This window comes from Bombus pyrosoma, linkage group LG3 (assembly GCF_014825855.1).
Source record: "Bombus pyrosoma isolate SC7728 linkage group LG3, ASM1482585v1, whole genome shotgun sequence".
NCBI lineage: Eukaryota > Metazoa > Arthropoda > Insecta > Hymenoptera > Apidae > Bombus > Bombus pyrosoma.
Window position 1 is genome coordinate 11131958 of NC_057772.1, and position 13783 is coordinate 11145740.

Here is a 13783-nt window from a genome sequence, read left to right on the forward strand (position 1 = left end):
TCTACTGGAAATATCGTTTACTGCGATTAATTCTCTAATTTTCCAATTCCCATACGTACTCATAGTTGCCATTTATTTATTCCATAACTTCTAATAATTTATTCTATAAATAAGAAAATATATCCGCATATAGTCTATAGATTTTGATGGATTTTAATGACCATGGTTGCGATCCGCAATCTTCAAGTATGTACGATAAAGAAACTTTTGTTATCAGCGTAGTTTGTTGAAATTTAATCGACAGGTGTACACTGATATTATTATTTTGGCAAAATGTAGATAGTTGAGAAATAACGAGGAAAAATATTATTTAGAGAGAGATTTACGTACGAAAGATATTTATATTTTCGAGGTATATTAATGGCTAACATCGATCACGAAATGCAATTTCATCGGTACCGAAACGCTGATGGATCGGTTGATAAATTGATAAAAATAACGCGTTGAAAACTAATCTCGGAGTTACTATAACGCGTAGATTATTGCGTTTTCGAATTTGTTGGTGATCAGTATTTCTGCGTGTGATTCAAATCACCGAGGCAAAGTTCGTTATATCAAAAGCGTGAAATTCTGTCGCGTTTAATTATGAATTTGCTTGACTTTTGATGAAATATCTTTCCGATTCTAATAACGACGATCACTGAAGTCTTAGGTATAGTTCGGAATTCTTATTAGCACAATACATTTTTAAATAATAATCTTCAATCTCTTTAGCTTCAAACGGCCTTAAAAAATCTCAGACGTGAACGTTAAGGTAACGCGAAAGTAATGATAACTATTAAAGCAAACTGTTCGTACAGAAGGATTAATTGTCCGTAATTTCTCGTCGTACGCTTTCTCCTGCATAAGAAGCTTTGGTTAATTATATACGGAAGACGTAAAAAAAGGAGAGCTACATAATTGAACGATGCGTCAGTATTCGGTGGCGATACGCGACTGGGCCAGTAGAAATTTAATCAAACGCTGTTCCCAATATCAATACGCAATGAAAAAAAAAGCGTAATAAAAAATGACGGAAATCAGTGGAAGCGGAAGCCGTGTTTACTTCGATTAATTTCACTGCTTTTTTTTAATTCGATGGAATACGCGCAGCTTCGACGGAAATGAAAACTTTGCTCCGCTATGAGTATCAATGTAAAAGTAATCGAAATAAAATACTAATTACTTTCCCAGCGGATCGTTATCAATCATTTGTAATAGATACTTCGAACGATGAAAAATTGCTGCTGTTTTTAATTTCTTTCGTTTTGTTCGTGCGGTTTTTTCAATTAAATAACGATCTATGTTTTTATTAATCGCTTTATTAAACTTTATTAGACTATGTTTAATTAATTAATGAAAGTGCTTAGTGCTTCAAGTATTCAAGAAGTGTCAAATAAACAGCTCAGTTAGTGTTCTAATATAACGGACGATGTTTATTTAATGTGCAATTAAAATTGTTCCAACGATGATATATTGATTATTCTTTCGATTTCTTTCATTTTACACTCGTGGTTTATTTAACTAAATAAGCATTTGTATTTCTATTATTTAACTTTAGTGTATTTGCTATTTGTATTTTGTAAATTTAGCTTTCAAAAATAGAGCGCCCCAAGTTGTTTAAATGATCAATCAAAATTATTATAATAACGATTTATCGCGTTATTACATGTGTTATAATGTTGTAACATTATAATATAATATAATATAATTGCGCTATTATCTTATGTAGTGTATACTAATTGCGTCGCGCCGTAAGCCTCAAAGTCGTAAGAGAGGAATTTTCCTTTGTGAGAGCCTCGCAGTGCCATCTGATAGTGCTTGAAGTAACTAGTCGACTTATTCTCTGCTCTCTATATATGTATGCTGTTGTTACTAAATATAATTCAAATATGATATAGTTAATATATCAAATACGTGAAATTGATATGAAAATATATAATAAACAAATGTTACAATATTTTATTGATATTTAAAGAAAAGAAGAAGCACTTTTGTGGACATTATGTTAGCGAAGTGGCTATCGTCTCAAACGTTGAAGTTACTTCAACGCTATGATAGTGAGTTCGAATCCCGTTAACATCAATGAAGTTTTTTATGGTAAACAAAATTTGTATTATGTTAACAAAGTTGAAGAAGTTGGTTTGTTGTTCACGCAGTGATGATATCCAACAGTTTACTTTATCGAGTTTTGTTCGATCGAACCTCGGAATTTCTGGGGATCTCGAGCAGGGCAATGAGTTTGTAAACGAAGTCATAGTTACTCTGAGTGTGAACTTTCTTTTTCAATATTTTCATAAAATCTTTATCGAATCCAACATCGACCTGCATTTGGCTTTTCGTCCTATTCCCCACTTCCATTAGCAAATATTATTTACGATATCAAACACTTAAGTTGATGGAAATGAGCTATTGGTTATGAAAAATAGCCAAATCATGAAATTGTCATTGATCACGAACCAGTTGGCATAAAATATCATGTGTATGTTGAGCCGCTAAACATTAATTTTATGAAATCCTATTAACAAAACGTAAATTTCATATTATGTTACTTTACATAATATTGCCAATGGAAAGAAATTGTTAGAATCTGAAACTTCTGCGAATTCTTCTTGGATGTAATTTTACAAAATTACTAATTAATAATCACGAACAAACAAATTAGAACACGCGTTAAATTTGACATTATTTCTTCCCGATCATTTTTTTCACCATACTGACGATGTTTCGTACCATGTACAATGCCTGTTTATGCAATATTTCACTTGTTATTTGAAATATCACGGAACAGACGATGCGTCTCTAAAATTCAAAACTCGTTATATGAGTGAAGGAAAGGGGTGGTTACACACAATCCCGGAAATAGGTCGGTCCGCGGTCAGCCAGCAATCACCACGTTAATTACTATGTTAATTAGTGAACAGCATCAGAATGTTCTGTCAGTCAACGCCTCTTTGCTGACCTTACCAGGCTATTCCTTTCTCCTCTTCGAGCTACCAGGAAAACACATTAACCAGCCGTTTTCATCACCAACCAATACGCTTATAATATCCAATAGCACGTTGCCAAAAGGGCGTGATTAGTTTTCATAATGGCTGCTGGAACTTAACAAGCACTTTCTCATCTTCAACATCAAAAACATGAATCCGTAATATTTTGAGGGAGAAAGAAAAATGAGGGAAAAATGCGAGTGGAAAATTTCGAAAATCTCCTTCAGTTTTGACGAAAGAATTTACTCAACACGTACATAACATCTTTGTAATTTGATAAATATTGGAATTTTAGAGAAATTAATTAAAATACGGCAAATAGCTCGTTACCTCTCGAACAAATTTCACATACACTACCAGTTTAAATGTACCGGGAGACTCGTTTATTTCTCATAGAATGTAATTTAACTACGATATCACAAATAATATCCAATTGATAAATAATATTCATATTCTGTTTAGTATCTTTTTATTCCATTCTTTATTATTTTATCATTACGATGCATTACTAATTTGTCCAAAACCTTTTCCAAAATATAATTCACGAGATCATGGAAATGGATAAGTGCAGAATTAATATTATAAGACCTTCGTACAAATTATTTTACCGAAGCTCGGAAAATTTCTTCAGCACTTGAACGGAGACATTGAACACATGGAACACAGGCAAAGTATAATTATTGTAACTCAATTTGCAAATTACAAACACAGAGAAACTGAAAATTAATTTCAGAGCAAACACACGCAACTAAATTATCGAAGCAGCGTACCGTAGAAGATATAATCTCTTATATTTTTGTTATCTTCTTGAAAACCATACATTGGAGAATAAAAAATATTTATCTATTTGCTCGTACCTTTTTAATGTATTCGTGCACTGATCTCTAAATAGATCCTCGTTCGAAAGTCTTGGAAGAGTTATTATCATAATTGCCTCAGAATTGAAGCAAATCATGAACGGACTATGTTGCAACATTTTACTTAATTTGATACATTTTTGATAATTTTTATTTAATTTACTCTATACATTATTAATGTATTAACAACTTTACTAAAAGATGTATGTAATTTAAAATTCATAATCTGCATTAAACATCCTCCCTGTGTTAAAAATAGACGTCCTAAGATTCTTCAGTTGGACTATACATGCTAGTTATTAATTTTTACGTTAATTTATACATTTGATAAAGTTCATGAAGATATGAAAAAACTTGCAAAGTGTCGGAATACTTATGGACGGTAGTGTACGTCTGGAAAAAACAACCGACAACCCGTTCGAAAGTATGCCAGGCTTTATTAACCTCGTTAGGTTCGAAGCACGATGGTCGAATGATATTTCGTCGGCTAGCAGCTTGAAAACGCGGAATCAAAAGGAAGTAACAAGGGCGGAGTTCCTTTTGTGACAACAAGGTTACCTCTTCACCTTGCCTCCACTTCCTTCTTTTAATCTTCGTTTCGCAACTCTGACACTCTCCACGATTCTCTTCGCCTAAGTCTCTTTTTCTGGAGCGTGCCACAACTGTGGTTACGCTTCGAATGATCGACTGTAAATAGGAGGAAGAAAAAAGGAAATCGTTGCGCTCATGCTTGGATTTATGGCTCCTTTTTTCAAAGCTCCTGGAATTTTTCTCTCCGTTCTGCCGCGAGCTCCGCAACTTTTTATCCAGCGTATTATTTCTCGTATTAACTCGGTTCTGACAGCTTCGCGTGAAACAAATTGCCTTGATACAGGTTTCAAAGTAACTTGAAACAAGGTGGAAGACAGCAACTCGGAAGAAGATATTTTTCTCTTACGGAGGACTGAAAATTAGCAGGATAATCGCTTGTAAATGGACTGCTGATCTTTGCGCAAATTCGTGTTCTTGACAATTTAATTAAGAGAGTAAACCCTTGATAGAAGAGTAGATATTACGTACAAAGTATCGTAACAAGCACCAAAATCTGGATACTTTTCTACAATGTTTCATACTACGAGCATTTTGTGCATCGTGCAATTTCGAATTTTCAAATTTCTCACAAATGCATGAACATTCACGGTAACGCTAATTCCCTAACGTCTAATTTTTCGTTCCTATAATTATTTATATTATTTTGCGCCTCGTGTGTATTCTGTGCATTTTTGTATCTTCGAATTTTCCACAAATTCCACAATTTGATCATCACGCGAGCTATTCGAGGGACAAGAACTGTCTTTTAATATGACAAATTGTGCGAATAGTGAATTCGCTAGTCTAAATCTGACATTTGGAACAGTTCGAGTTACTTGATCCTTGGTCTTCTATCCTACGCATGTAAGAAAAAATCGAGCCCGTGCAGCCGGATGTCTTTATGTAATCGGGACAAAAACCTCTTGCGCAGGTGAAAGAAGGACGTTCAACTCAACCGATTTTGGTTGAGCCGCGTAATCCTTTCGACTACGAGCGATTTACACGTTCTTTTTGGCACGTGTACGTTCGTCTAGCAGATGTTAGATGGAAACTTTATTGGAAAATCAGAAATAATCGAATATAGAATAATTTTATACAGGTAAACAGAAAATTAATTTCATCCACGGAATATTCTTGCACAATTGTTTTCTGTACGAGCAGTACAGAGAAAGTTACACGTTCGTACAATTATCATTTAACTTTTATAACAATTAACGTATCAATTTATATTCCAGGAATTAAGTTTGCAATAACTTTGGAATATTTCACAACTTTATTAGCATATCGAAGGTAAAAGTTAAAACCAAATAGATGGACTACCTACAATATGGATTATCAGATTATCTCTTAATCGAACATCGCCAAATGGAAAATTAACGTTAGTTAAAATGTTACTCACAATTTAAATTCTCTCTAGTTTAAATATTCTTTATTTTAAATTTAAACTCATATGAATTTCATACATGTTTTTACCTACGTAAATTAAACTTCGACCTGACTAACTGAAAATATTATACTAATTAAATGACTACACTTTATACTGACTTATTAAACACAAAAATATTGAATTGGTTATCGCTGGAAACTATTTAAAGCTACACATATCCGAAATATAGGTAAAAAATCGGAGCAATAAAACCTAGTTGAAGCTGACCAAAAAATAGATTCCACAATTCAAAAGAAACAAATCCTTTACTCCATCGCTACGATCTATCAAATTCAATGTATTTAATTTTCTAATTTATCATTTTTGAACAACTAGCACGCGATTTCTCGTGGTCATAAACGTCCAACAGCTGCGACATCGTCGTTAACAACGTCACGTGCGAGCTTCGTCACGGATTCGTCGAATTGATTAATTGCAAACCAGCCGCATATCTGTAAGGATTCATCGTGTGCTTTTAAGTGCAACACCGTGATACCTCTGTTTGTCCAATGTTCTAAGCGTCCGATGCATCCGATGTGTCCGATGCATCCGATGCATTAATTAATTACGCATCCCCGAATTAACGATCGATCGAACGTACGGGCCCGATCAATAATTAATCTCGCGTACAGGTGTGCGTGCTGGTATTCGACGTCTCCGTCAGTTCAGATAGCTGCAGTAATAACAGACAATAAGACAATACAAAACGAGTGACATCGTCGAATGGCATTGCCGTGTGTGTTATTTGAAAGATGAAATCTCGTTTTGTTTCCGTCATTTTCTTGTTTCCTGTCGGTGTAATTTGAATCTTTCGAAATAGAATACGACGATTATAGGCAGTCTCTTCTAAATAAGAATACATATTTCTGATTTTCTTTACTTTGGTTTAGATTTAAAATTACCTTTAACAAATGAAACGATTTTGATCACTGCGTGAATTCGATAGTAATAGTTCGCATTATCGAATATGGATTGGATGTTGTCCAACAAAGTTTATTTCAATTCGTTCTCTCTTCAAAATTAAATAACGATTTACGAACGTCAGTGGAAATCGGAAGAAGAAAACAGAGAAGATGTCTTTGAAAGACGATCTAAATGAATGTGGAAAAGGCAACGAATTTGAAAAAAGAACGAAGTTAAAGAATACCAATCTAAGTTCTCCTCGTCTATTTTCTAAATTTCGCAACAATATTTTGCCTCACATGGTTAGAATGTAGAATCTCCCTCGTAAAATTTGGCGAACACTCGACGCTTAATGCTCGTCATATAAAGCTCCGAAGCTTCCTAAAAATCCCTAAGACAAAAATACCTAAAACTGAACGTCAAATTAATCCATAAAACCGACGAGAACTAAACTGAAGATAAATACGCACTAAGCTAAACGATTCGTTTAATTATTCGGCTTTAATTATTAGTCGTGCGGTGCCGGCGAAAAATCTACATTTTTACCACGTCACGCAAAACCTTCGTTCGAAATATTACCGCACGCGAAGATCTCAGATGGCTTAGATAACAAGCGCAGAGGAATCTGAACACACGATATTCCGCGCTGACACCGGAACGAGGGGTGAAAATAAAGCTGGCTTGGAGAAGAGAGAGGCTGAAACATCGGCAGTGACATGGAAAAAGGACTTCTTCGGAGGTAACCGATGCGAAAGAAGGAAATCGCTGGCGTGTGACGCGATGACGCAACGGGGACAGGTCATCCGTGTCTGGACAGAAGATAATGTCCGAGCGCAAAGCCAAGGGCGCTTGCACAATAGCCAGAATCCACGGAGAAACGAGACCGTGTTACCATCGATGAAAACGCCTATGAAACACGCTCTCCTTCCTCGACTTTACATTCCATTAAAACAACCGCCGTTCTTAAAATGGTAAAAACGTGGAACCGAAATCATCATTGCGAGAGAGAAGAGTCTCTTTAGATTTGTGTACTATAAAAACGATATAAAAACGGGGGAAACGATTGAATCGTAATTATGGATTTAATACGAAGCAATGGATCGTACCTGTCGTTTGTCAGTTTGGTCAAATCGATCTAATCGCTTGTAACGATCATGGGAGAAATCTCGTTTGGTTTGTGTTCTACGAAAGCGGGAAGAAAGTGATCGAAATCGTAAAACTTCTTGATTTAATGCAACAATTTTGCAGATCGTACGTGAATTTCGTTAAGTTGATGTAACCGTTTATGACAATTACATGGGAAGAGTCTTTGAGACTGTTGTTTTATAAGACGAATAAATCGTAAAATTTCTTGATTTAATGTAAAAATCTCGGAGTTATTGTACGTATGAATTTGGTTAAATCGGTCTATTCATCTACGACGATTATAAGAAAAATCTGGTTTGATTTGTGTCCTATGAAAACGATATGAAAGCGGCGATTAAATCGTAAAATCACTTGATTCAATGCAAAAATGGTGGAGTTTGTATGTGGACCGTGTCCATTGTGATTTAAGTTGATCTCGTATGGGTGTAAATCTGATACATTTAGAAAGATTGCAATGAAGACATAAAATTTCATAAAGATTTAAAGGCACTGTGCAATTGAAATTAAAATACTAATTGTCGGTAATAAGAACTTAATTATTGGTAACGGTTGGTCGCTGATAACGAAGACTTTTAATCAGAGAAAGTGTATTATCCAGATGAAATGCAGGTGTTAATGAATGATTAGTACTTGGCAACGGTTATTCAGGACACATTTTCATTAAGGAGATTACGATTGCGCGTCTTGATTGAATACCGTTGTATCTAGATTTTGCAATTAGCGAATTGCAACAACGAAATGGAGACCTTGGTAAATGGAAATGTCGAAGAAAGGATCGATAGATTTAAAAATAGAAGGAATCTATATAAAAAGACTACTAAAGATCCAATAGAAGACCTTTGAAAAACTGTCGACATTCAAGTTGTCGAAAACCTTCAAAGCTATGCTAAGAATATCTCGAAAAATCAATTGAAAGATAACTCGCAATAATAAAAAAGAACAAACAAACAATATTCTTCGAATATGGAAAAGATCTAAAAATGGTAAAACTTCACGGTGGATTTTACTCTTTTGGCAATTTCAATGACTCTTTGTATTTCCTTGATACAAGTTTAGTCGTTCGAAGTATTAGCGTTAATTTACTATTTTTATTAATTATAACTGTCGAAACGAACGAATAGTATTAAAGAGAAATAATTCTATTAGGAATGGCAAAATGAAATTATCTTGCAATTGTTCTTCTCAAAGTATAATAGACCCGTCTATTGTAGCTTAATTATAAAATATTCTTGAAATTTTGATTTCATTAGGTGCTCGTGTAATGGAATGCTTCTGCTGCTTCCAACTCTTCGGGTCGTACAAAGCAAAGTGTAGGAAAGGGCGCCACCAGTCGGGTAGAGTCCGCCGGCAACAGGGCCTGTTCCGTTGTAACCTGCAGGGTTTTTTTGACGCTAGGTACGGCGTGGGTGGGCCCAAAGCGGTAGGCTGGACCAGCCAGCCTCGTATCTGCATCAGGATTCGGTTTTTGTAACGAAATCGCCCCGGGAATCCCCGACAGACTCGACTTCTAACTCGTTAATTCCATTGATCTTCGTTTAATTTCAAATTTCCAATCGAATGGTTTTCTTTCTTAATCGCATTTTGTGCAACAAACGAGGGCAAACAAATAAATATAAGATTGTTATTTACTACGAGATAGATTTAACTTACCCCCATTAGTTCCAATTTGAAGAACTAAAAACAAGATTATCTTGAACCTGTCACTGTCGCAATTATTTTCATCGATTAATGGAAAGGAAAACTTGGAAAAGTTGAGCACAAGAATCAAAAATGAAACTTGAAGCGGCTGTAGAAAAACAATAACGAACAATAATCGACGAAAAGCTGCAACATCCTCCCTTTCGCAATTCTTTTTTCCCCGGCACCACCGGTAATCAATCTTTAACTACCGTGATTGGGTCGAACCGAACATCAAACAGAAAAAGAGCGGCGTTCGAAGCGGTACAATTTCAACTTCCCTTTCAATCTTCCACGCCCAACGAAACGGGACGTAATAGGAACGCGTTTCAACAGCGTCGTTTCATGAACGCACGTCGAAAAATATCAAGGGAGGGAACCAGCCTGTGGTAATTCGACGAAATCGTGGATATTCGAGACGGAACTACTTTTAACATCGACACCATCAAGCTAGTCAAAATGATCGAGTTACGATTTTTAGTGGGAGTGGGAAACGAGAAATTTTACTGCGAGTTCGTTAAATTATTTCGATGCATCGCGAATTTTATTGAATATTTATGAGAAGTATTATTCTTTAGTTAATTAATAATATTATAAAAACATGTTTCCCGATGTATTCAAGGCATAACACGTTAAAATTTAATATTATACAGTTCTACCGATGACAAATATAATAGATCTATCATTTAGTTAATTAATAATTTATTACAGTATACGAAAGTGCAGTACTGTGACCAAAGGGTTGAGATGGTAACACGGCGGATACAAAATTAGCCAAAACATCCAGCCAGTTACTAGGAAAATCCAATAAAATAAGGAACGCAATGAGACTGGCAATCAACCTAAGTATCAAGTAGATTTGTCAAAATCTAATTTAATTCGCGATCGTCTCTTCCCAGTGCCAATATTCGCGTCGATTATCCGCGCCACTAACCGTACCCCAATTAGCCATTGAAACAAAACACCCAAAAGTCGGAATCTACTCTGCTAAATATTAAGGAGTGGTCGTTAAATTTGAACGATATAACGATGGGGATCGATGTTTCGCGGATTAATTGAAACACCCGGACGCTGTTTATGTAAGCGGACGCGTAACGCGCGAGTGCTGAAATCGACATAGGTGTCGACCCGTTATATAATCCATCGCGTAACAAGCCAAGCAATTACGAAGCTTTCAAGTTGCCGCGAATTATGCCCGTCCGTCGTTCCATGTACGGGTTGTTGATGGAACCAGCCCGTTTTCCCGGGTTTATCGATTATCCGGCCTCGAACGAGGAACAATGATCCTCCGACACGCGATGCCAACCTTCATTTTCCCGTTGCTTCAATCGTGGCACGTCTTCGACGTTGAAAAGTTACACGATAGACACTAACAGACAGCTTTAATGAATATATTATTATACATGTTACACGAAACATTTTGCAATTTTGTTAATATTGATACGAGAGTCGAGCATTATCAAATCATTTCAAATCGGAAAATATAATACAATACAAATATTATTTCACGGCGATTACAAAAATATTTAAACAGTCGGTTTAGTATAGATAAAGCAAAATTTTCTGATTTTTCTTTTTTTTTAGTAAATTTAACCAATTGGTGTATCGATACATATGGCAGTGTAGATTTTGCATCTGTGAAATGCTTGTTGTACATGTTATACGTTTATTCGATATTCATGGCGAAAAGCGTGTTTCGAATATTCTGCTATTCGAATATCTGTATACATAGATTGATTGCTGCTTGTTCTGTCGAGTCCTGGCCAGATTACAAGATCCTGGTAATTCGTGCGATTGTAGATACATTTATTAGGTTGCAAGCTTTCAATGGGATATTGATTAGCAAACCATGCAGAATATCTGTTTACAATGTAATCTGACATCTTCTACTGTGTGTGCAACGCTGTACTGCACTGTTTCGAAACTTCAAACGTAAAGCCTCTTCATTACATATGACAATATAGATATAGCAAATGTAGGCAATGGGATTGATATACCCAATCGGAAACATTACACAAGGATCATCGTAAACTACTTTATTCGTATTCGTTTCAAGTAATCTATTAGATCAAACCGTTGAAACTTGTCCTCTCGAACCATGTACAATATAAAAGCCATTCTTCCGAAATCTTTAAAAAGCAGACACAGCAATAGTATTCATCCCCTAATTTATAATTATATCCATAACCAGAAACGTTAAATGAACGAATCCCTGAAATTGAACCTGAACTAAACCTTCCTGAACCAAACCTCCCAAACTTTCTTTCTTGAGTTATGTCTGAGAGTCATACTTTTTGAATTGCACCATGTCTGAAGGTAATCCTTCTTGAACTGAATTATGTCTAAAAGTCATTCTTCCTGAATCTTTCTCCGAAAAAGCAGACTTAGCAACATCCGCTAGGTTCTTCTAAGGCCATAGGTGAGCGATAGAGATAAAGCGCCGAAGCATTAACATTGGCATTAACAGTGTTGCAGTTGCTGCACAGTCTATTTTATTCAAATTTATAAGTTGTATCTGTTTCGTGCTGCTTTGGCGCTCTATCGCTTACCACTCTTCATGTGCTCACAGCCTAATCTCTAACCATGTTCATATATAACTTGAAATATTACATGGATCAACCCCCACAAACTTTATGCATTAGCATCTGCCAGTCCATTAGACCAAGAAAAAAAATTTATCCAATAAGATACGTTCTTTCTAAACTCAACCATTCCCAAAAACCTTGAATCATCCCTGAAAAAGCAGCCTCATCAATAGTACTCATGAGGTTCCTTTAATCCAGGTGTCTCTTAAGAACCGCGCACAGCGTACGGCCAGCTCTCGCGAGCCTAGCGCGTCACTGATCGGCCTGTCGATCCAATCGGTCGCGCAGCTCTTCTCGCTGAGCGGACTTTCACTCAGCGTTCGTTGATCAGCGGCGGCCGAACGAGCGGGCAAAGCGGAAGGCAGAAGAGACGCAAGGTGAAACATCGTCCCCTGTGTCCCTCTTCGTCTCTGGTCCCGGGTTGACTGACCTCGATAACGAAAGACAGGAGATAGGCCGCGATCCGCGCGAAGTGAAGGAAGGAGCGAGTCGACGACGACGACGACAACCACGACGACGACGAGCGCGACGAGGAGTGGCCGAGAAGAAGAAGAGCAAATTGGTGCTCCCGGTAGCAGGGGCCCATAAACACCATGGAGGAGAAGTTGCGTAGCGTGACGAAACGCGCCAGCAGACACGGTCCGCGTGGAACGGGCCCAGTTGCTTCCGATTGGTCGACCAGCTCTGGGTCCGCTGGTGGAGCCAGGGGCCCGGCCCCAGCTACTCCTTCCACCTTTCAGGCTGGCGGTTCTACGTTCAACCGGCCCCAGGAGACGACGGGTTCGACCAAGCGGCAGTCCTCGCGCGACAGCATCGGCTCGACCGGCCAACAGGCCCCACCCGAACACGGCGACCTCCTTTTCAAGGTCCTGCCCTCTCTCCTGATACTATAGCGAACCGGTTCTTATACGAGAAAGAGACAATCGATGGAACAGGGTTGCCTTTTGCGGTCCGATCGAACTTGAGCATGGACGCTTTAGGCTGTTGACGGTTTAGAGTCTTTAGATCTTAGGGCTTAGGCTATGACTGTAGTGGATGCGTATTTTGAAGGTGCGCTTTAGCGTGTTTAGACCAAGCAAACGATCGCTGGCTTTTGTAAAATTTAGTAAAATGAAAGTGCAAGCGAACATTTGTTTGCCGTTTGGCGATTGCTCGCCGAATCAAAAATCAAACATCCAAGTGCCTTAAAAATGCTGCGAGAATGTTCGATTGCTGCAAATTAGTTTACGAACAATTGTCAGAATTTGTCAGAGGGCCAATTGGCCAAAGTGAATTTTAGGTCCACTGCAATCATAGCCTTATGAGGGAGGAATTTCAGATCCACGCAATATATGTATAATTTATTACAATGTTATAAATACATAGCTTTCATGGACAGAGAGTTATCGTACACGTTAAAACACGGTCTTTGGTGTCGCAAAATTGAATTTTGTTAGTAGTGTTTGAAATTATGAAGTGTTGCTTAAGAAGGCCGAAAAACTAAAATTAATTGATGCATTGTTATCTTCATTTAAGTACTATTGCAAACTTGCTCTCTTACAAAATCGTAGAATCTAGAATACATATACGTAATAATAAATAATAAATCCAATATTGTATCGGGATGTAAAAATTACAAGCTGACGGAAATACCTTACAAAAAGACTGTTT

At 37.0% G+C, this 13783-nt stretch overlaps 1 protein-coding gene across 5 annotated transcripts in view; it reads left to right on the plus strand.

Annotated features, from left to right (window-relative positions):
* The window catches only part of LOC122565799 (ras-related protein Rab-37), a 150762-nt gene that overhangs the window by 128110 nt on the left and 8869 nt on the right, over positions 1 to 13783 (plus strand). Inside the window, exon 1 of one of the 5 annotated variants that reach the window (XM_043722154.1) lies at positions 12465 to 12999. The exons of the other annotated variants lie outside the window; for them this stretch is intronic. Coding sequence (XP_043578089.1) covers positions 12727 to 12999 — 273 coding nt within the window. The 5' untranslated portion in view covers positions 12465 to 12726. Of the gene's footprint in view, positions 1 to 12464; positions 13000 to 13783 lie in introns of those variants that run through there. 5 annotated transcript variants of the gene reach the window in all.